Source organism: Nyctibius grandis, chromosome 7 (genome assembly GCF_013368605.1).
Source record: "Nyctibius grandis isolate bNycGra1 chromosome 7, bNycGra1.pri, whole genome shotgun sequence".
Lineage (NCBI taxonomy): Eukaryota > Metazoa > Chordata > Aves > Nyctibiiformes > Nyctibiidae > Nyctibius > Nyctibius grandis.
This window is the reverse complement of record NC_090664.1, coordinates 24,329,548-24,353,055: the sequence shown is the minus strand read 5'-3', so window position 1 is coordinate 24,353,055 and position 23,508 is coordinate 24,329,548. Positions and strand designations below refer to the sequence as shown.

Sequence of the window (23,508 nt, the reverse complement as noted above, 5' to 3'; positions counted from 1 at the left end):
TAAAAATAAAGGCTATAAAGATAAAACTTATATAAAACATAAAACTTAGAAACTAATACAGATAAGATCTGTAGAATTTAGGCATACCTTGGAGGATAAGTCCAGGACAAAGCTGATGGTCAGATGACAGTTGGCAAGGAGTTTTGGGGGAAAGTTCTCAGGTTTGGCTTTGGTGAACTTGGGCTGACAGTAGAACTGGCATAAAGAAATGCCATGAAGGTAACACAAAATTTTAGAGAGACGGTAGTAAAAAGTCAATTAATACAGAGAAAAAAAATTATCTAATAGTTGTACAGAAATGCTATGTAGCTTTCTGTGAGGATAGACATTGCTTGCTATTGTGTTACATTAAAACGACATGTGCAAACAATACATAAAAAATAATAGATACCATAAGGTCCACATACCTATCAGGGCAATCTTTTAAATACTTTCTGATCTATTCATATCAGGGTGCATTCAACACCCTACTTAAACTTGTGTAATTTTAAGGTAGGACAACATAGTGATTGTTTGGAACAATATTTTATTTGCAGGATATGAAACTGAGAAACTGTAGGTAGACCTACATTCTTTCAAACAAGAGACTGGGTCTCCATTTGGTGGCAAAACCCCCACTCTATGTATTTCTTGCAAAATACAGGTCAGTATAACTGTGCTTTTATAGTGTTTTCTACTAGTTGAAGTAGTGGACTTAGAGTCATCTTCTGCATTTTCTTCCAAGGTTTTTCCAGGGACAACTAAGTAATTTATTCAAGTCTTTTACCAGCTTTTAGTTTTAGCTGATTAATCTGTGAAGTGGGTACAAGAAATGCTTGCTTTAGAGGACTATGCAATCAGAAACAGCTATACTGATTTATACCAGCTGAAGATATGAGATTTTCCATTTATTAATGTTCAAAGTACTTTGAGATCACTGAATGAAAACACTGCAGGATTTTAGGGAAAGAGAAAATAATTTATGTTACTAAGCCATTCCATCTCTCTGCAGTTTTAGAGCAGTGTGGATTTTTTTTCTTGGTTACATAAATTACTATCCTGAGCTGGTATTCCTGCCCGTTTCCTTTTTAAATTACCAACACAGCAAAAGAATTGTAGCTATTTGCATCAGCTTAACTTTCTTTGGAGATTTCCAGCTCTGTGTGACAGTCTTTGCAGTCATTACTGGGTTGGATACTTCTCTGCAATCTCTTCTGGGAGAAAAAAGGTTTGGGAGCATCCTAGCCATGTGCTTTAAATGTACAAAAACAGAATGGAAGAATAAAAGGAACAGAGTCCCTTGGTATAATCTCTTTAATGTCTTGCATCTGATGTTCAGATTGGTGGGGAGGATCACATGCCTGATGTTTTCTCTAGGACTGCACCCAACTGGAAGCCATCCCTTGGCTTCTCTGCAGACAGCAGCATACCCAAATGGAACGTATTAATTCTTTGGGGAAATCTCCTTAGTGAGACAAAAAGGAATCTTCTCAGCTTCCCAGACACATTCTCTGTTCCCAGTACCATCAGCCTTAAAGGAGGATCTGCACTACCTTGGGCTGAAGGACACAGTTTCATTGTAACTGAAAGGTTTAGCACAGATAAATAACTCCTATGATCCAGCCGCCCAAGCTTTCAGGCTTTGACAAGTTTGTTAATAAAAATGTGAAAGAAAAGAAAGAAACAGTCAGCCAGGCAAGATGCCCCTGTAACTCTGCTGTCATCATTAGGTGAATATGGTATACCAAATATTTATGCTTCTATACGATTCAGGATCACAGAACATAAATATCTTTTATGTGTTTTATTTTCTTTGGAAAAGGGAGTAGAGGACAGTGTGAGTCATAGTGGAAGAATAAAATTCACTTATCTTCTGAAAAAAAATACTACTTTTGTCAGAGAAGGATCCCAGCAGTAACTTGCTTGCTGATTACCCCTGCAGACCAACTGGCCTCAAGGAGGAAGTTGATGGCCTGACAGTCCCCAGTCTGTACCTCTCTGGTGACCTTTGGCCAGAAGTCAAATCATATTTCTTACTCCTGCTGGGGGTAAGATAATAACTGTTTCTACCTAAGTCTGAGTACAGGCTGCCTATGCACCATTGCAAAGGATTTCTGATGAGCAGAGTTTTGACCCTTCTCACCGTAACAAATCTTGGCAGCTGCAGCCCGATTTCTGTGCATAGGGTTGGTCTGAGGAATGTGGGAAGGTTAACATGAATGTCTGTTGGTGTAGGATCAATGCTAGTTGTATGCTTTAAAAAAACCCTATAATTTCTGTTATTATCTGATTCAGAGGATTCTGTTCTTAGGCAATTGAGAAGGGAAGTGCTATGTTTATGAAGCTCCCGAGGAGGCAGTCGATGGATGATTCCTCTTTCTTGCACCTTGCTGTGCCCTCCAGAGTGTAGATGAGATGGGAAAGGAGCAAGACAAAGGTTCTGATGATTCTCTACTCCCAAGAGACAGTGAAGGGTCAGGAGCTGTCCCTGCCTGTCCAACTGTCCTCACTCTCCTGAGGTAGGAGAAGCCTGCTTATGAGGGAGAAGTGAGCTTCGCATTGCTTTGGGGTAAAAAAAAAAAAGGAAGGAATCTAGTGCTTTGTGTAGGCTTTCTTTACAACTGCCAACCTCAAAACATTTTTCTAAAGACAGTAATTCAGGGATAATGAAGGCGCTGAAGCCTGAGAGGTGGCAAATGCCAAAAGATTTTATTTATGTCCTGGTGAAATTTAGTCCATTTTAAAAACATATGAATATGATTCCTTATAGCACTTCATAAGATACCATCATTCGCTTTTGTGAAGGAATTTGCATGTGTGTTTTGTGCTGCAAAGGAGTTCCTGCCAAGGCAAGACAAAGGTTAGAGAAGTCCTACCTGCACAAAGTCCAAAACAAAATGCTATGATGTTTTCCAGACATTAAGCTGCTCTTCTCTGAGCAGAGATCTCATAGTAGTTATTCAAAAGAGAAGCAACCTTAAATGTCTGTTGATTAATGTAGAGGAAGACTGGATTAGAGATTTAGAAACTAGATGTCTATGTGGTCCTCTCTGCAATTGAGGAACTTGCAGCTGTCATGTTTTTGAAAGACCAAATAGTAGCCTTGGCTGCTGCAAAAAGGAACACAGACACCCTGAGATGTTTTAGAGGAGAGTCAAGCTTGCTATCCTAGTAAACAGATTACATTTTCCATAATATCTTCTTTAAAGAAATGTCCTTAGAGTTTCTGTTCAGTATTAATTCAAGAACAGTGTAAAATGGATGAGCTCTGACATTCCGAGTCCCTCAATATTATGGAGGAAGAAAGAGAAATGGACAATGACACAGGTCTTGTGAGCACATAGGTTAGCTCTTCTGGTAGATAGTATATAGTATAGAGAGTAGCAGCAACAAAGTTCTGTCATAATTTGTGAGACAGTATTATAGCAGAGTAGGGTGCTATTCTTCTGGTGAAATTTGACAGACACTGTGTAAACTTTTAAAAGAAAAAATTCTTTCTTTCAGAAAAAACCCTCTAGGTCTTATTCAGGTAAGAATGAATTCAGGTAATACCAAAAGCAGTAACAGAACAGTGAATTCTAAATGCCACCTTCGATTATTATCCTTATAGCCACCTTCTTCCTTCAGCTGAGATTCCTATATATATCATTTCTGTAGAGATTTATGAATATGCTACTATTTCCTGTTCAGTACTATTAAAGATGGTGTTAACAGCTATTCCTAGTGCTTTGTGTTGAAAGACGTTGCTTTCAGTGTTTAATAATTTTACTAATGTTACCCAGTGTGGCTGGCAGTTTTCATGTCAGACATATTTATTTGACAAAAATTTTGAAGAAACTGTGGCTAAACAATTTTTGCTGCTTCTAAGAATGAGATTAAGGGTCAAATGCATTGTTTTGCCCAAGTTATAAAAAATGTGCTGACATCTTTATGCATTTGAGCAAGGTCTTGAAATGTGGTAGAAGTGTGGTAGATTTTCCCAATGTTCCAAATTATAAGACTTTCAAAAATCTTATTCTATCTTAGCCTGGTTAGGTTTGTTAGTGCTCAGGAACTTGAGTTTTCAGAGCTTCTGTCTGCACTGAACACACTCCACCCTCTGACTCCTGAGCATTGTCTATGCTGTATTCTGTGGCGCTGCCACTTTATATGACATGAAGAAATAAAAAACAGAGCCTGACTTGAATTTGAGGAAATGTGAATGGAGAAGAGGAGGGCAAAAGCACAAGTGGCTGCAGATAGGGAGGGTTCTCCATAGGATCCCTCCTTCTTTCAGTGTATAAGATATACAGTGCTATGGGGACAGATCAAGATTGCATATCAGCCACAGTCCTCACCTCATCACTAATCACGTGTGTTGCAGATGTGGGGAAGTTTGTGAAGTATGAGTTGCTTCAGACAATGAACATATAATTAGAGTATCAGAAGGTATGTACATAAGAAAGATAAGATGCATTTGCATAGGAGATCTTTATTCCTGATATAGTTCCCTAACTTTGTGGAGATTAGCCTGCAAAATTTGCAGTCACTGTAGTGTCTAATGTAATTATTCATATGTGTATTTTTTGTGTTATATAGTTATGCATCATGGTGCTATAGGAAAAAGACCTAGAAGAGGAGTAATCTGACCTCCTGCCTCAAGGCCATGTCAGCTTGAACCTGTAGCAAGCTTGGTGGATATTTGTTTTACCTATTATAAAAAACTCAAAGAGATGGAGACTTTTCAATTTTTTTAAACATTTTATTTAATGATCATCTGTCCTTACTATCAAAAAGCTTTTTCCAGTGTCTGCACTATGGCTTTCCTGCTGCAACTATTTCATGCCCTATCCACAGGAGAAATGCAGAACAGGTTATTTCCTCTTGCAACAATCACTTATATATTTCTGGACTTTTATCATGTTTGGTCTCATGTTATGTGAATCAAATAATTATAATTCTATAATTTTATCCACTTAGGTCATATTTTTTAGAATTTTTTTCTTTCCTTTTGTTCTCTCAAGTTGGTCTAGGTCCTTCTTGAAGTGTAATGCTCACTACTGGAATCCATATTTCAGCAGAGGCCTCCTAATGACATGTAAAAAAAAGGAATATGTCACAAATTATATCACTTTGCCTGCAGACAATCACGATGCAATTTCAGTGAAATCACCAGAAAAATTAAGTTGCCTCTATCCTGTTTTTTCTAATGTGGAAGGATATTGAAATGTTGTATGTCCTGACAAAGACTTTTTACTTAGTATGAATTCTCCTTTTCTCTGACTAACAAGTGAAAGGAACACTTTCCTAATATTAAAATTACCTTTGAGGAAATCCGAACAAAATAAAGATTATAAAACACAGATCAAAAACTAAACTAAAGAAAAACCTAAAAAATTGTTAAAATATTATTAATATGCTAATTTTTCCCCACAGAAAACCTTAATCTTTCAACAAAAACATGACCTCTTTGGCCTAAGTTGATTAAATAATAAATAAATAAATAAGTATTGAACTAAGACAAATAGTATTACACATGCGCAAAATTGATCTTCAGATTTTGACCAGTGTAGACCAATTGGGATTTCCTTGAGTTAATATATTTGAAATAGAACATTCATTTGTGTATTTGTCTTAATGTTAGTGATGAATCCCCCTGAATTAGCGCAGTCATTAGAGGCTCAGCATTTGTCACACTAGTGTAAAAGCCATCCTGATGCCTTCCCTTCGGAAAGTCAACCTGAGAGAAGGCATCTATTGGTGTGGAATGCAAGTGTTTATCTTCTCCTTCAACACAGCTTTAATGCTTTGAGTTTGGAGAAGCGTGAAAATAAGCTGACAAAGTTTGTCAAGGAAGGGGTTAAAAAAAGTGGAATCTTTGTGACTGTGAAGGGCTGAATTATCTTCCTGACACCAGCAGAGGTTGCTGTCACTAGTTTGTGGTTGTCACATTCCTGTTATGCTTGACCTTGGAAAGGCTTGACAACAGAGTCTGGATTTGAGTAAGGGAATTTCATGTTTTTCCTTTGCTAGTCACCCACCACTTCGATAAACATTTTAAAATGTTAAGAAGAAAAAAAAAAGAAGTTTGGAAAGCAAACATTTTCCCAAAAGAAATTTATAGTTCAAATTTACACCAAGTTCGCACTAACTGGAGCAGTCCGGGTTTCCACTCAGGCTCTGAGTGCTCTCTGTAAACCATTAGTCACTTCCCTGGAAGAGGCAGCTTTTTATAGGCAGCAGGATAAAAGAGGCAAAGCTGTGTATACAATATTAGAGGCTTTCACATGTACCTGAATTTTTTTTCCCCCTCGATTGTCGAAAAGAAAAAAGAGTGACTATAGAAAGAAATTAATTGAAGCCTTGGACTTTGTTTGGTTTTGGACAGCTACCACGAATATTGGTTTAATGAAAAGAAAATATCTTGTGTTGTGGATTTTTGAGATTGTGGCAATTTATATCATGAAAATAAAAGTTCTTTTAATTTTTAACGGGTTGGTTTTTTTCACTCTACAGAACTGTGATTATGCCAGCTGCCAATGAGTTTGATCCAGAGATTGTCCTGGTGTCAGCAGGATTTGATGCCGTGGAAGGCCACGAACCTCCGCTGGGCGGGTACAAAGTCACAGCTAAATGTAGGTATCATCATAAGATGCATGTTTCTGAGTTGGTATTTTTTTCTAATTAGCAACCTTATTTTAAGTCCAGCTTACATCCGTATTTCTATTTGGTGAGTTGATACTTGTGTCACTGAGAGCAGGGACTCTCCATCAGTTAATACCCAGAGATGCCCATGGAGCTGTGGATCTTGTGCAGCTCACAGACAGGATGGAAATGAACATGTTAGCCTTTCTGGCTCGCTCCTTTCTGTTCTTCTTGGCATTTTTGTCTTGGCTTTTTAAAGTATTACTTTTCTGGCATTCAAATAATATTTTAGAGGTTTCATGCTTTTCAATAGGCCCCATTTTCAAAATTGCTGGAGTAAGTTATTTCTCTTTAAATATATATTGGAGATTTTAGACTTTATTGCTCTTTTGTTATTGTAATCTTTGCAGCTCGATGGCATTAATCCTGAATTACGTCAGTGTTTGTGAAGGCCAAAATTTTCTAAAAGACTACTCTGTTGGATCTCAACGTTTGGATGTCCATTTCAGTCCTCCAAAATGTGTGCTCATGGCAGAGATTTAATACTTTCTGAAAGATAGGTCTGTCTGAGGTATCTCATATGTAGCACTCCAAAGTTACTAGCTCTTACAAGACATTGTGGCCAAACTGATTCTGAGCCTGGGATGTTAACATCCAGCTGGGTAATGTAGTAACGCTCTGTACAGTAATGTGCCCTGTAACATTGCTATGTATAAATTGCTTTCCATGAGACAACACAAAATGTTTTCCTAATGCAATGCTATGAACAATTTTCTTCTATATATATACTTTTCTTCCGTGTATCTCAAGAAATACCATAATAACACTTAAATAGTTATTAAATATGGATGTCTACTGCTAATGACAAATGCCTTGGGAAAAGTCTGGAGAAGTCAATGAGACCTAATGACATTTAACACACTGCACAAATGGACTCCAGCTCAGAGGATTTTGTCATTCTGACCTCTGCCTTTTGTTATAGGTCAGTAGAATTAAGTTGATGTTTACCTCAGGAGGAGCAGGGAAGAGACACATAGTTTTTATTTTCATTTTAACTGCATGCAGCCCAGGCTCCTCTGAATAGCAAGGACGAAAGGATAGATGGAGAGTAGAGTGACTGTCCATAGTGGCATACTGTGGAAAGCGAGAATGCAGAGAGCAGTGCAAAGGCCTACCCAAAGACACTCACACATTTGCTAATGCACAAGCGAATAGGAAAAGGAACATCCCTGTGGCTGCAAGTAAGGTGTCTTGAGTTTTAGCACAGCTTTTCAGGTTAATGAGGTGGTTGAACTAGAGAGGAAAGAAACATAGCAGCCTGTATGCGTGTTTCAGTATCGCTTATCTGTGTGTTATGATTTTTAGTAAAACATTGTGCATGAAAAAGCCCTTTCTAAGAGGTTCGCTCACTATTTTTTCCCATAAGTATGGTTCCTGGTCAGAGGCACCATTCCATGAGCTTATGTGTTAGGGAGATGAGCTTCCAACTGATACAAAATAGATACTTTGTTGAGAAGCATTGTATAATTATCTGTATTTAGCAGCTGAGAATGGATGCTACATGTCCCTTAAGCATGCATGATGCTCCAGTAAGATGCTTTGGCATACGTGATGTCCTGACATAGCAGTTTTAGCAACTTAACTACAAATTGCAGTAAGATTCATATTTTCCCCCCAGGTTAGACTGAATTTCACCCTGACAGCAAATAAAAACTGTTTGATATTGGAATCAGTGTTAATTTTCATTAATTAATTAATTAATTAACTCTTCATAATGTTTTTTAGAAACTGAACTCTTAGTACATTTTTTAATATAAGAGGCTGCATATCTACAAGTTGAACATGTGTCTGTAAGCAAAAAAAAGGTGATTTACAGTAGGTGGCTCTTGTTTAAATTAAGGGAAAAGCCAAGATAATGATCATGCACCTGAGGGATGAATAAAGCCTTTTGTACAAAGCCAAAGGAATTTGTTATTTCCCCAAAACAAAATTCTCCACATTCCACCATACCATTTTAGAACATAGCATACTATATGTGGTATGTAGAAAAATGAACAGTCTATTAAAAAAAATAAGTCCAAAGAGAAACATTCATATTAAAGACTGAAAATCGATATTCCTGCAAATTTTCAATATAATTGGTTTGTAATAATTAGAAATTATGCCCAAAACAAGTAAATGCAAAGTAAAGTTTAACCTGAAAATATTCTTTCTTTATAAATCTTTAGCACTTTGTGTACACTTAATATATTGAATTTTCTGATTTCTATGACCCAATACAAACTTTACCCATATAAATTAGGAAGAAATTGACATCAAAGGAGAGAAGATGGGTCCTTAGCTGCTAATCTTGCTGTTAAAGAGAGTTAGGGAGACACTAGATTCTTGATAAGGAATTATTTATGTCTTTCCTTCAGAATACAGTCAAAGAGAAAAATAAAAATATATTAACCAATCAACATTCCCAAGTCATAAAGTAAAAACCATAGGATTAAGATAACAGATTGGACTAATTACAGCCTTAGAGTAACCATATAGCAGGCAATTACATACAGAAGAAATTGGTCTACTAAATCTACACAGTTTGAGAGGTGTAAATTATAATCTGCTTTATCCCAGTATTTTGATTTTTTGCTATATTGACATACAATCTGATTTACTGAGGACCTGCCATTTCAGACTAGTAAACAAACACATCAGCAACAAAATAGTCATATATATTTTTGCAGCTGATTTTAAGTGCTTGGGTCTGATGTGCATGTCAAGATTTCTCACAGTGCGGTGACCCTCAGCTCCTCTAGAAGGGTGTAGAATGGAAAAAGGCCAACTGAGATCAGTGATGATAGCAGAGCTAGGAGATATCTCACTTGCCTAATTTATCTCCCATTCCTTTAAGTAATGAAATCACTAACGGTCTTTTTCCATTGAAAAAAAGAGATAGTGTTTAAGAAGGATTGGAAGGGAAATTTGAATCTTTCCTTTCTTATTGCACTTTTCATATCAGTTTCCCTAAGTAAATCTTTTTCTCCAACTGCCTTTGCAATTCATCCTTTTCTGTTGATTTTTGAGGAGAAAAGTTTTCACTAAACTCATGAATATTTAACTAACTTTTACCTGGCCCCAAAACAGATTTTGTTTGGTGCAATGTAGAATTGAGAATGAGCATTAACTAAAACATTTGTTTTAACTCCAACTTTGAGGATTTCACAGGCACATTTTCTTTTTGTTGACTCTTTTTATCCTTTGTTCCAATCGTCTCTCTCAATGAAGTGCTACCATTTCAAAAGGTGCTTGTATATACCTGGATACACATATACGTCTTGAAACATATAGTCAACCCATGTGCATAAACTTTGTGATGGATTTTATATTCTGTTAAGAAAAAAAATGGGCTTCAAAGACTTGAGATGACTGGTGGCATATGGCAGAACTTTCTGCTGCCAGGGAGCTCTCAGGCCTTTGGTACCAGCTATATTCCTAATGTCTTAGTAAGAAGAGACAAGCTTTATTAACAACACCATTATAAGACCACCTAGCATAATTAGAAACAGTAGGTATACTTTTGAATGCACAACCATTTTGTCCTGAAGAAGGTCTTCCCAAAAAAGGGGTTGTATTTGAAAAGGAGTTTCTTTTTCCAAATATACCTTTTTTTTCTGATAAAGATACTATCTCCACTTACAAACTCTGCCTTGCTTCTGTTCTTACGCTATGAAAACTGCACCAAGTTTAACATCAAAAAGCAAAGAAAAAAAAAGCGAGGCACACGGCACGTTAAACCTTCTGGTAATCCTCTTAGCCCAAGGTCTTGCATCAGTTATGGGTGTCAACTCCTGCTCAGGAGATTCTCTGACTTCTGGTAGGGTCTGCCTCAGATTGTCAGAGATATTCAAGCAACTTATCTCAGATTTTACTTTCTATTGCCCCTCTCTTATGACTCAAGCTTAACTTCATTAGCCAAAATAGCGGTTTATCTTTTGTATTGTGAAGTCCATCTTTAGTACTGGCATAGCTCTGACCATGTTGCGTGGTTAAACCAGTTCCCCAAGCTGTGTGGTGAAGGTGGATGCAGCAGTGGGAGCTCTCTCATGCACAGCTTTCTTATGCAGAGTAACTATTGATGTCATTGAGATCCCTTTGTTTATATCAGGGACTATAAAGGTGCTTTACTTTTACTGTAAACTATAATCAGATAAGAGGTAAACATGTCTCAGTTCCTGACAGGCCTAATGTTTCCTTTTTATTACTAGAAACGTATTTTTTTAATAAAGTAACAGATAAAATATCAGCACACTATATTACATATTATAGAAACATAGCTGTATCAATTCCACTTTTTGTATTGGAGTAAGTAAAGATTGTATTGAGAGTAAAGCATAAGAAAAAGAATGAGGAAGAAATAAAGGGGATAAAGGAGTTCTATATTTAGAATAGCAAGGAGATGCCTAAAGAGTGTGAATCTACTCTTCCATCTTATCCTGATGATGCTTAGGTGGAACTAATGAAGACAGAGCTGATATATTCTGTGCTTGATTTTATACTTAATTTTTACAACCTCTGCTAAAATGTATTGTATTATCACACCATTTGAATTCTGTACAGTGAACAGGTCTGAAAAAGAGCCTCCAGATCTAATCATAAATTTGCAAGTTGTTAGATGTTGTAAGAGCACTGTTTGTAAATTTAACTCTTCTGACTGAAGTTCTCTCTGTAACATTATCCTGAGGTGAAGTACTTTCTCTTTGTTTTGTAGAGCAGCCCTTAGAGTAATGCTTGCATTAAAGTCACTGAGATCACTTTAATGTTCAGGTAAATATTGTACATAATTGCTCATTAAATGGTGACCGTTCCCTAAAAAGAAGAAAGTGAATGAAGATTTTTTTCAGGGTAATCTTCCTGAAGCACTCGTTTTTTTAAGGGCTCAGATGATTAAGTGGAGTTTTTGTGTTGTTTTACCCTCTTATTCCAAAGATGCTATTTGACACCAGAGTGCAAAATAAGATCAGCAATTAGCAGTAGGAAAAGATACCACTGCAGGCATTTAAAGAGTAAATTATATTTTGTCAATTTGGATACCTGTCTACTGTTACGCCAAATTTGTGATGCAAGGTTGATCCAGTGTCTAGAATATAACTGACTCTAACTAAGCTGATTTGCAACTTTCAAAGTTTTTATTTGAGAAAATTGCAATAACTCCCTTAACTTATCAAAAGCTGCATTATGCTGTGACACACTCCATTCAAGTGGGACCAATGAAAAATGTGCTAAAGCTAAGAACAGTTTTCCTCCTCACAAGCCCTTGGCAGGTAGGGCTTAGAGGACTTCACTGTACAGTACACGATCTGTCTGATTAATCACAGCAGAGGAAACAATTAATGCTCTAAACAGTTTATTTCCAAAGGATATGCCAGACTAAGTGTTAGAAATTAATGTTTCAAAAGGGCTGCTGACTTACATGTAGCCTACAAGTCTTCTGTCAAGAAATCTCTTCTCATGGCTGGAACTGGTACTTCTCAGAATACAAGTAAGAGCAACCAGGTTGAACTTAGGTGCCTGTCCTGTTGGTTTCTGCTTTGCCCTTCACATTTCAGTTCCAACTCTCAACAGGGAGTAATGATTTTTGATAATAAGGTCTCTGAATGTAGCATATAAAGCTATAAAAAGATAAAATACCTAACATCTGGGGATAAGCAAATTCAGAAATAATGTGCACAGTTTTAATAATGAGATGACTGATCACTGAAACAAATAATCTAGCATGGTGTGTTTGCCATCACTGGAAGGCTTTAAATGAGACTTAAAAATAGATAGCTCATAACATCCTTACAAATAGATATGCTGTAGCACACTCAGACATTAGAGGCTTCATGCAAAAATCACTTAATGAAATTTCTCTTCAATGGCTAGTGTTTCCTTGAGTCTTCACAATTGTTCTGCTGTATCTTGAAATTCTTTTCAGTTTCCCATTACATGTCGTGTATAGCATATGTGTTAGAAACAGACCAAAGGAAAATGCTAGAACTGCATATCACTGAATTCAAATGTAGAATTGATCTGGGTCTAAGCTTGTTACTTCAGATATGTTTCAGAGAAAAGGTTTCGTATGTGCCAGCCTCACTATTTCTAAAATAGTCTGTGTGACTATTCAGAATATTTCAAGTACTGCAAATGATAAATATGTTTGTTGTTTCTTTTCCTGGAAGCTCTTAATTTCTAAAGGAGTCCCCAAATAATATTGCAACTATCTACTGGACAGTACCTTGGAATGACTGTGAGTTGTTTAGGGTAGAGTGATTGTAATGTCTTTTGGGGAGGGACTACACATTCTTGTGATTGTCTGAAAGACTTCCCTGACACCTGACTCTGAAAAAGAGTCCTGACTGGGACTACTGGGGCTAATGTAATAGGTAAATGTTAAAGGAAAGCAGGCAAAAAGAGTCCACGCAAACTGACAACTGACTAAACAGAATAGTAGTTTTGATTTGGTAGCTATTTAAACATAATCCAAATTTCTAGAAATAGAACTGCAAGCTTTTATGATGCCATATCTAATTTCTTCTCTTCAAAAGTAATAAAGTCTTTTAGACTCAACTATCAGCACAAGAACCTATGATCTTGGAAAGTCTGGCACTAACTCCTTCAGAGTGCAGTTCCAGTAGACAGTGTGAGCTACTTCAACAGCTCATTGCCGTAAAAAAAAAAGGGTAGTTGCATGCCCTTTCCCCTTCTGAATTGTCCATTACTTACCTTGCACTGGCTCTGGTTCTTGTCAGATCTCTCTGTAAACATATGCAGCATTAACTCATCAACCTATCAGAAAACTTAATCAGCAAAAAAAGTGGAGAGATTTCTGGTGGGCTGTGAAGCTGAATCAGATTATGGAGGGGCCAATGTGTACCACAGCTGGTAGAAAGGGAGCAGGGGCAGTAGAGAAAGGGAGAGATGGAGTAGGATGCCTTTTGATAGCAGAAAGCTGTTAAATTAATTCAGTTGCCACAGCTGCCTTCTTGTCTGAATTCTTCTGAGTTCAGAGATTTGATTTCGGTTAACATAATTTAGTTATCTTTGCGGTACTGAAGGTGATAAGATGGTTATCCAGCAAGATAGATCTTGAGCATTTGACTCAGAGCTAAAAGCATTGGAGGTGGGGTGGAGCAATGATCATTCATGCAGTTTTTCATGGAGTCTTCTAATTCATATCAGAAATTTTCTTTTTGTTCCTTTTGTCTCTTGGAAACTACTGGATACCCAGTGACCAGCAGCAAGAAAAAATAGCATCAAGACTTTTTCCAGTTGTTCACTTTGGAAAGCAAAATTTGGGTTTTCTCTAGGGTGATTTCTTGAATGCTAATTGAATGGTTGCTTGGTACAATGCAAAAGACATCAAAATAGATGACAATTTCATTGGTGACCTACCCTCAGACATGAGTATTTTCATAGGATTTATTGGGAGAAGGAAAGCATTTTCATTTCTTTTAACTCCTAGCCCACAGCAGTGGTTGCTGTAGCATCTCCTATGGCTTGGGCATGGCCATTGGATTACCCAGCTTCCGAAGTCAGACTATGCTGCATTTGCACTTGCATTTGTACTCCTTAAATATGCTCTTACACTGCAAATATCAAAGAATTATTTGCCAGTGACTCCGAGATCCAGTACATTATTGACATTTACACTACATTTACCTCTATGAAAATGAAATGTAGAAAATTCCAGACATCCTGTTCTATGAGGAAGAGTAGTCTATTGACTCCTGTGGAAATTGAGCAGAGATTGGAATTCACTGTATAAAATTAGCATCCTCTCTAGGACATAACATAGCAAAAAGCTAAGGTGAAGATATAACAGGATTAATCCCTGTTGGTTTTTTTTTTTTTAGATTTCCTTTTAAAGAAGGGATTAATGTTTGGAGAGATACAGAAAAAATATGAATGGACAATTCTAATGTTGGGTCGAGGAATCTGCCTTCACATGCTGTCAAGTAAGCATGTGTCAATGGCTTGAACTGTGGATTTGAACCAAGAGAAACAGATCAGTGAACAATTCACCTCATTTGCTGAGGCCAGGGAAATCCTCATCTTCAGACTTTGGGGCATTCATGTCTAACTGAATATGTATTTAAAACACATCTGAAGGATTCAGAAATCTTAGCACTGATTTTGTTATTGCCCAGTGTTTTCAGTGACTCTCCGGTTAATTGGTGTGCCTTCCAAAAAGGGTCTACCTTAGCAGGAAGATAGAGCAATTAGAAATATTAATAAGTGCTGATTTGACCTGCTCCTTCACTTAGCCTTTCTTTCTGTAAATCAGCCAGGAGAGATTTCCATTTTCCACTCCCACTCCTGCCCCACAAACAGAAGATGTGTCTACTGGCTAGTTAACTAACTCATGCAAGTGAAAAACCACCTGTATACTATGTTCCAGATATACAGTGCCGATCCATCTGCAGAATGCATCAGGTGCCAGTTCCTTGATTTAGGAGAGTTGCTGGGGATAGGGCAGAGGATAGATTACGATGGGAAAAAAAAGAGGATCTACAGCACCATGAAGAATTATTTTCCCTTTTCAGTCATCTTCCCTTATCTTTTCACCTACCTTTTGTTATTTTTTCTTTCATGATCAAGTAGTGATGTTGGCTAATCACAGTAACTGATGTGAGGGGTGCAAGAAAAGGGAAAATTGATGGCATCTTCTCTCAGTTTTGAAGTTTAAACTTATGAAATCTTTTTCCTTATTGGAACCAAAAGACTGTCATTTAGTAGAAGAAAGAAAAGGAAAAAGAATTTTTTTGCTTAAGCAGTATTAAACTTGTCAGATTACAATTTAAATACAGCAAATTAAATATAAGTTTTTAGGGCCTTTTTGAAACTAGTGGAGCTTGACACAGTGTTCAGCAACTTGCATGTGCCTTTCACAGGATTGGATCCTGAGAGAAAATTGTTGAAAGACATCTCCAAATGTGGGTTTCTCCATAACAAAGTGTCTGATCTTTTATAGCATCGTTGCATTGGGAATTAGGCTTGTCTTTGGGAATTTGTAAAGCCTTTAGTAGAAGAGCATGATTTATGTCTCAGAATTTAACTATTCTCTGTAATAAATAGAAATGTGCCACAAGTATTTACTTGGTTGTACCATGGGAAAATTTTTAACATATTGTTCACAGCTTCAGAATGCTATAAAAGATGACATGTAATTTGCAGACTGGACTATCCTTTGTGATTTCTAACCAATATATTTGATTAATATCTTTCAAAAGAGACACCAGCCAAAATGTTTACATCTCATTAGGCAGAGAAGAAAGGAGCTCACACCATTTTGATTATGAGCTTGGATGGTTCGTCTCTTTCGGCTTCACATCCCTACTACTTAAGGCAGACTGTGACTTTAAGATGTTATCTCTTTCCTGCGCAAATAAACAGCCAGTTATGCTTTTTATGGTGGGCAGTTCTCAAACCAACAGGGGATTAGAAGATATTAGCTGGAGTTTGTGGTTCCCTGCTGAACTATCATGGGGTCCATGGATTCCTGTCCTGAATATTTCACAGAGCAAACACCTCTTATCTGGGGTGATATTCTCACACTGGCCTCTTGGCCATGGACTTCAAAAGCTGATCACAGGGAGGGCTAGAGAGGCAATAACCCTTAATATAACAGTCTCTCCTGATAGGGACAGACAGGGTAAAGGTAAGGCATCTCTGAAGTTTGCTCTTGTGTGTTTAGCCCCATGGGGAGATAAGGGGCCATCTGTTTTTTTGGTCTTCAAACTCATCTTTTTCACACTATCCCAGTATCAAGTACACTTCAGGTCTGACTGATATCAGCACCAGCAATTCCTCACCGATCTGAAAAGATTTTCTTGGTATTTTTTAACTTTGATCCCAGGCAATTGTCTTAGTTGCTGTTGTGTTGGTTTTTTTTACCCAAGCAAACATATAAAATAAAATTTAAAAAATTAAGTTCAAGGTACTATTGGCTCAAAGAAAAGCAATTATTAAAATAGGACTTATAACTATTATGTTAATTATTTGTGGGTAAAGGAATATGAGTGCTTAGCCATGTGATCAAACTCAAATCATCAATTCATGAGGGTAATTTCAAAAAGTCACATATTATGCAGCACCACACAAGATGTTTGCACCTTAATTAATTGTTCAAATGGAATATCAGTACTACCAATTCTAGAAGTTAAAAACCACTGCTTCAGACCTCAAAAATGTTGTAAGAGTTATTAAAATACTGCCCAGATTTCTTTTTGTTGTGGAACTCCCAGGACATACCTCCTTCATATTTTAAGCTTTTCCCTGCAGCCATTTATTTGTCAACTGAACAATGAGATATAACAGCTTTAAAGCAAACACTTAATACCATGAAATCTGCAATAAAATGGTGCAAGTTGCCAACACTAGTACATTTAAAAAAAAAAATCACTACTTTTTTTTCAGCATTTTACTTACCTTTGTTTGTTGGTTGGGAGGGGTGTGTTGTTTTGTTTTAAGGAAATTGTTCTTGCTTATACCAACTAATTGCCATAAAATTGCTGGAAATGCAAGAATGTAGGTTCTAATCCCACAAGCTTTTACTCACTTTGAGCAGTCTTGTTGATTGAGACCACTTCACCAATCTGATTAAGATTTAGTGAAATAAGTAATGTTTACAGGGACAGACCTTGCATTATAAGTATTAATATGGCACAAAAACACATGCTAAAAATTCTTCAAAAGCATATTCACATGAGAAAGCTGTTATTTAAATACTTCCTGAAGTTTTATGGAATTAACTTGGAAAGAAAAAGGAGTAGTTCCGCTATGAAATAAATCCATTTGAAATGCATTTACTAGTAATTTATTTACTTCATATTCCTTCTTTTCTCCCCATCATTGATTATGATTCATATACACTAAAATGGACCAAGGGACAGATCTTGGAAGGTTATTCTTCTTTGGAAGAAGAAACGAAAAATAAGTATGTATCCAGAAAAATAAAATATTGCCATTTAATCAAAATTCAGTTACCTCCTGGTTTCTGTTTATGATAGTAAATGCTAGCATGAATTAAATATTTGTTTCCTTTGGTCCCTTTTCCTTAGATTCCTCTCTGTAAAAAAGACTGGTTCTCTAGCTATATGGTGACTAAAACCTTTTCGATATCTGGCATTGCATCCATTTAGGTGCAGTTTGGTTGTGAGGGCTGTTTTCTGAATCTGTTTTTTACTTCCTTAAAATGGATTAGCAATCTCTAAAAGCAAAACAAAACAAAGCTCTTCCATTTAATAGTAGAATGTATCCTTCAACAAAATGTCTGGGTTTTAAATGTGCTAGCTTCAAGATTATTTTCCTAATGTGATTAATTAACGTTGGTTATGAATTCAGTGATTGTGTTGTATGGAAAGATGATCGCTCACGTGTATTGCCACATAATTTATGTTTTCATTTATAATTGCAGTTTAGGCATATTGTGTATGTTCTTCTGCATCTTTTTCTTCTTATTAAGCAATGTTCAAGGTTTGCAAAGAATACATGGTCTTTTTGCATAGTATTTTTATGCTGCCAAAAGAAATGATCAATTTAAAACTTTAGATACATATAAATGTCAATTAAAAATTGATATATTTTCACAAATATGTTTTATTTTCAAAATTTCATATTAATTTCTTTCTTTTTTATATTAAAGACAAAAGACATTTCGTTCTGTTGAAAATGTGTAATTTCTACAAAACAAAATGGAAAAGATGAACAAGAATATCTTTATTTTTTTTGTAGAAAAAAGGCATTGACTAGTAACAAATCAAATCCAACTGTTATTATTTGTATCTTCTTTATTGCTATTAAAAGAGCCAGTATCTGTAGTCTCAGATCTGACTATTGCAAACAAATCCTTTATTTTCAGCTGAAGGTTATATTTCCTTCCATGTACAGGGAGCATCCATCTTTTATGGTTCCTACATTGGAGGAACAGCTTTGCAGTAAAGTCATGTTTGAATATGTCTGCTTTGTGTACTAAGAAATTTCCCAGGAATTTCAAGAAATTTTGTGTAGTCAGCTTTAAAATAATAGCATATTTATGTCCAATGTTTCAAAGCGTTTTAGCACACAAATAAAAGTGGTAAAGTGGAACGTAGCATTGTTAAAACTTCAGAAGCCGGCATAACAGGTTAAAAGTAATTTTTCATTCACCCAAACAGTCAAGCAAGCAACCTTCTTAAACCTTCAGCAAGCTTTGGGAAAAACAGTGAGGAAAATCTATTGATCAAGTGATAAGATGTTATTTCAAAACTTGCAATTTAATTAACAAATATGCTACTTCAAAGGAGTTATCAAAAAAATTGTGATGTTTATATGACCTTGTGAACAAAACTTTATTTTTCTAGCGGTGTCAACTGCATCAACTGTAGCTTTGTAGAATATACATGAAGACAGTGTATATGTTCCGAACCATGTAATTTTTTTCTTTTGACCCTTTTTGGGTGTATACATTCCCACACACAGCACACACCTCTGGGAATTTCCCAGCATGCCTTTTGAGGAAAATCATTGAGGTCATAAAAGTTGAACAGAATTACTAAGCCCAGGTCTTTAAGGGATGTGGAAAAAAGTAGTAGATCCGAAATGTTTCCATCCACCAGGAGTTTTAGACCTTCCACTTCACTGAGAATCACCGGGATTGTTTTCCAAATCACATTACAAATTTGAAAATTACCTAAACTGGCACTGGTTTTTATAATGGTTTAAGTTACTGATAGGGAATAAAGAAGATTACTTTAGAAAACACTTAAGGGAGTCTGTGCAGTTTTAATAGCTTCAGTGAAACAAAACACCAAACAGGATGTCTTTGTCCGCTTTGAACTTGAGGCATCAGATGGACTTGAAGCTACTGAATTCTCTGGTTAGTTATGTGGTGTTGGACTCCCAGTGGCACTTAATGAAGGTAAGTTTTTATGTAGTGCTTTCAAAAAAGAATGTAAAATTGAATCTGCCTGATCAAATTTAGTACTTTATCACAGATATAGTAAAGTTGGGAAATGGAGAGAAAAGAAAAAGCAAAGAGAGGAGAAAAGAAAAAAGAAAAGAAAAGAAAAGAAAAGAAAAGAAAAGAAAAGAAAAGAAAAGAAAAGAAAAGAAAAGAAAAGAAAAGAAAAGGAACTTTAAGAACATAAAATAAGAGGAGTGTTTTCCATTCAGACCAAATAAGAGTTTCCTTATTGCAATCTGCATTTCATAGTTAAAAAGAAAGGAAAAGTAAGAAAGATACTGCTAATTTTAATTCTTTGCATAAAATTTTGGAAAGGACTTACGGATGATTGGTGTGATTTTTTAATATGTTTCATTACACTAAAAAAAAATTTATAATTGATTTTAGTGTAACTGGCCATCTTATAACAAGGGTATCTATAGCATAACCACTTTACTCGTACAGCCACCTCTAGCACAGTGTACACTGACCATCAGAACTTGTCACACCTAAACCCGGTACTTTTAAGAGAGAAAGTGAGAAATATCTTCTATTCCAAGGTAGGATGTATACTTCAAGCGGAAACTGAGAGGATATATTTAATTGAGTAAATAGTCAACACTGTTCTAGATATATTTCAGCTGAAAGACAATAGCAGTCTTTTGGGTTTGGCTGACTATTGACAATTAGAGTGTCATAAACCAGATGTCAAACATTATGTTGTGAATAACCTGCTTTTTTCTTCAAAATCTGCCCATCCTTCTTGTCATTGTGACTCAACTACCTAATATAGTCCATCGGATCCATTGGATCCATTGGATCCTTGCTCAGTACCTGTTTTAATTTTTTATTTTATTAAAACTCTAGTGAAAGACAGCGCATCTGGGAAATATATTGGTTTGCTCTGAATGTTTCCTTAACTTTTAAGAAAACTGATGCACAATTAGTAGACTCTGCTTCAGAAGAGTGTAAAAAATAAGTATACAGTCAAAAAAGTTCAGAGAAAAGACCTCTCACTACTACAGGAATATTCCCTAGTCTATTTTATTATAATTATATGACTATGTTACTGAACTGTAGGTTCTGTGATAGTTTCTGATCAATGACTTATACCGCTCACTACCTTTGGGAGATTGATCTGTGCAGATTTCACTCCTGGAGCATGTCCCTAGAGTTTTGATTTTCATTTGCTTCAATTTATCTCTCTAAAGTAAGCAATCATTCCCCTCTTTCAAATGTCTCCTTTTTGAAGCAATATAGATATTTATGGTGGCACTGTTTAGAGATATGTCAACTGCTAATCTGAAAGAAAGGGCTTGAGAGCACCAAATTAATTCATGATGGAGGAGGACATTTTCCTGTGTTTCAGCCTGGGAAACCACAGGTGTGAGGATGGCGAACCTGGACATCAGACAACCGAGCTGTAGACATTCTTTTGATGGGGTAGCTTAACTTCTAAAACACCTGGACAAATGGCCAAATTCATTTTTTTCTGGGATATCTAAAAGCCACCCTGGTAAATGCATACCACTTAACAAGTTTTTATCACGTTATTAGCAGAGAAGTGCCAGTATATTCAAGGGAAAAGGAAAGTGGAATAAAAATGCGTTAGGGGAGATTGAGTTAAGTACTGAGTGGAGCTTAAAAGAGCTGATGACGTATGTCTTAGCCAAAGAAAGCAAGGTGCAAAGTGGGTTGATAGGATAACAGATATTTTGAGTCAGAAGTATAGTCTGAGGAATTATTACTGGGAGTAATGGAACAAATTTGGCATAGGAATCGTCTGTCTGCATATAATTATTTTCAAAGTTTATGAATCTGGAAATATTCTACAAGATTTTCATAGATGAATAGGCTTTAAAGCTAAAAAGATTATTAGTACGACATACTGATATGACTTCTATGTTACAAGTAGAACAACCATAATTTCTGCATCATTTCCATGATTTCTGTATAAAAATACCCCTGCTATCTTGAGATTTGAATGATTATTATAAATATATTAGAAGGTAGCATTATATAGAAACTATTTTTATAAATAATTTCTTAGTAACTATTTAATTAATATATTAATATTATATTATTATATTAGTTATTATATTAGTTATATTATTATAATATAATATTATTATATTATATTAGTATTATAACAAATTTTAAAAACACAATATATATTAGTATTATAACAAATTTTAAAAAATAATTTGAAAGTAGGACTCTGTAAACTGCAAAATCTCTAGCAAGAGTAATTTTTATTGAGGTATTAACAGAGGCATAATCTACTTAATCTGAATTCATTCATCTCTATTTTCATATTTTCCTGAGAAGCTTCTCACTGAGCATACTGTGTTCACAATGCCAAAGCATGACCTTGGTAGATGAAAGCAAATTTTACCTGCCTTGATGCAAATAGTCTTTCAGAGCTATAGATGAGCTTCCCCTCTCTAAGTTTGTCTTTCTGAATATTACACATCTAAATAAGTCCAGATTTGTCCATGGCAGTCAATACAGAGAAGTGTTTAATTTCAAAGAAACCTTCACCCTTTCTGAAAATTTTTGCAACAGGCCTTCCTGGGGAGATTCCTCTCTCTCCACTGAGCAGTAACCGCCTGGCAAGACAAGACAGGCAAGACAGCTAATTTTCCCTGGTTAAAGACAGGGGAGAAGAATCCTGGTGAATGTTAAAATGAAAGGGGTTTTTTTTCCCATCCAGCAGTATTTGCTTCAAGATGTAGAAAGGTCATATGAAATTAAATGAAATCACAAGCAAGTTTTGTTAACATGGACCGAATTGCTAAAATTGATAGTTAAATTCCACAAAAATATAATAAGCTGCAGAACCTTCTGTGTTCAGTCAAAATTTTACACAATTTCTTCATATGGATTTTAAGGGAGGTACTGTGGAAGTCAGAGGTGTCTTTGCAATATGCTTACCACTACATTTCACCAGGAAAAACTATTTTGACATAAATCCAGGTGTCAATGTTGGTGTTAGGAGATCTATTGGTTCTCTTATTTTGCACTAACCCATGAATGAGCTGGAATACAAAAAGAACTTTCTCCTCAGATGCAGCTGCCATTATTTAACTGTTAAGAGTAAGCAGGATTTTAGAAGGGGTGCAGGGATGAAGCATATGGATGTGAGATGGTGAAGGTAAGGGAAGAGGTACAGTGAGAGAGCAAGTCCCCAGTAAACTCCTGATAGGCAGCTGTTAACCTTCCTGCAATGCCTCAAAGTCCAGCCCCCTTGTCAGCCCCTGCTTTTCCAACTCCCTCACTATCATAAACGCCCTGCACATATCCTTCCACACATACCCACTGGTACTGTACACATATATATTTGGGATGACAATTAAGAATTATGGTGTTTTTTTAAAGTTCTGCTTCAAACACCTGGACACTTTCAGGATTTAGTCTGTCTAGAAATTACTTTCAATATGTTTTCAAGGTAGACTGCAATTAAAACCGGTCTTAGCAGCACATGGTGTTGGCACCTTTAGATGACGCTAGTACACACTAAAATTGTATAGGGAAAGGAAGACCCTAAGGAGGAGAAAAACTGTAAAGCCAGTTGTGGCGTTTTTGTTGTTGTTTCAACAATTTTGTCCTTGAGCTGAAAGGAAGAGAGAACAACAGGAAGAAGCTGGCCACAGAACAAATAAATATGGCACTGGCTCATGTTCGTTACAACACATTGGACAAAAATGAACAACGGCAACTATCAGTTTTCATGCACTTCCTTGGAAAATGCCAGTGTTGTGTAATTTGACCAAAAGGACCGCGTACAACACTGCACGTGTGCCACCCAGAAGGGGAGTCCAGCAAGCACTAGCAGAAAAAAAGCTGCTTCATGTGGAGGTCCTGTTTACTTGGAATATTTATTGTTTTCATCCAAAAATATCAGTTTAGCATATCACTGCGCAATTTCTACTCTTTCAATTTTCAGAATTCCAATAAAC

General features: G+C 36.2%; 1 protein-coding gene across 3 annotated transcripts in view; it reads left to right on the top strand.

Moving 5' to 3' along the window:
* HDAC9 (histone deacetylase 9) overlaps positions 1–23,508 on the top strand; it is a 294,314-nt gene that overhangs the window by 231,191 nt on the left and 39,615 nt on the right. For all 3 annotated transcript variants that reach the window (XM_068404562.1, XM_068404563.1, XM_068404561.1), the window contains one exon: positions 6,475–6,593. In XM_068404562.1, coding sequence (XP_068260663.1) covers positions 6,475–6,593 — 119 coding nt within the window. The remainder of the gene's footprint in view (positions 1–6,474; positions 6,594–23,508) is intronic.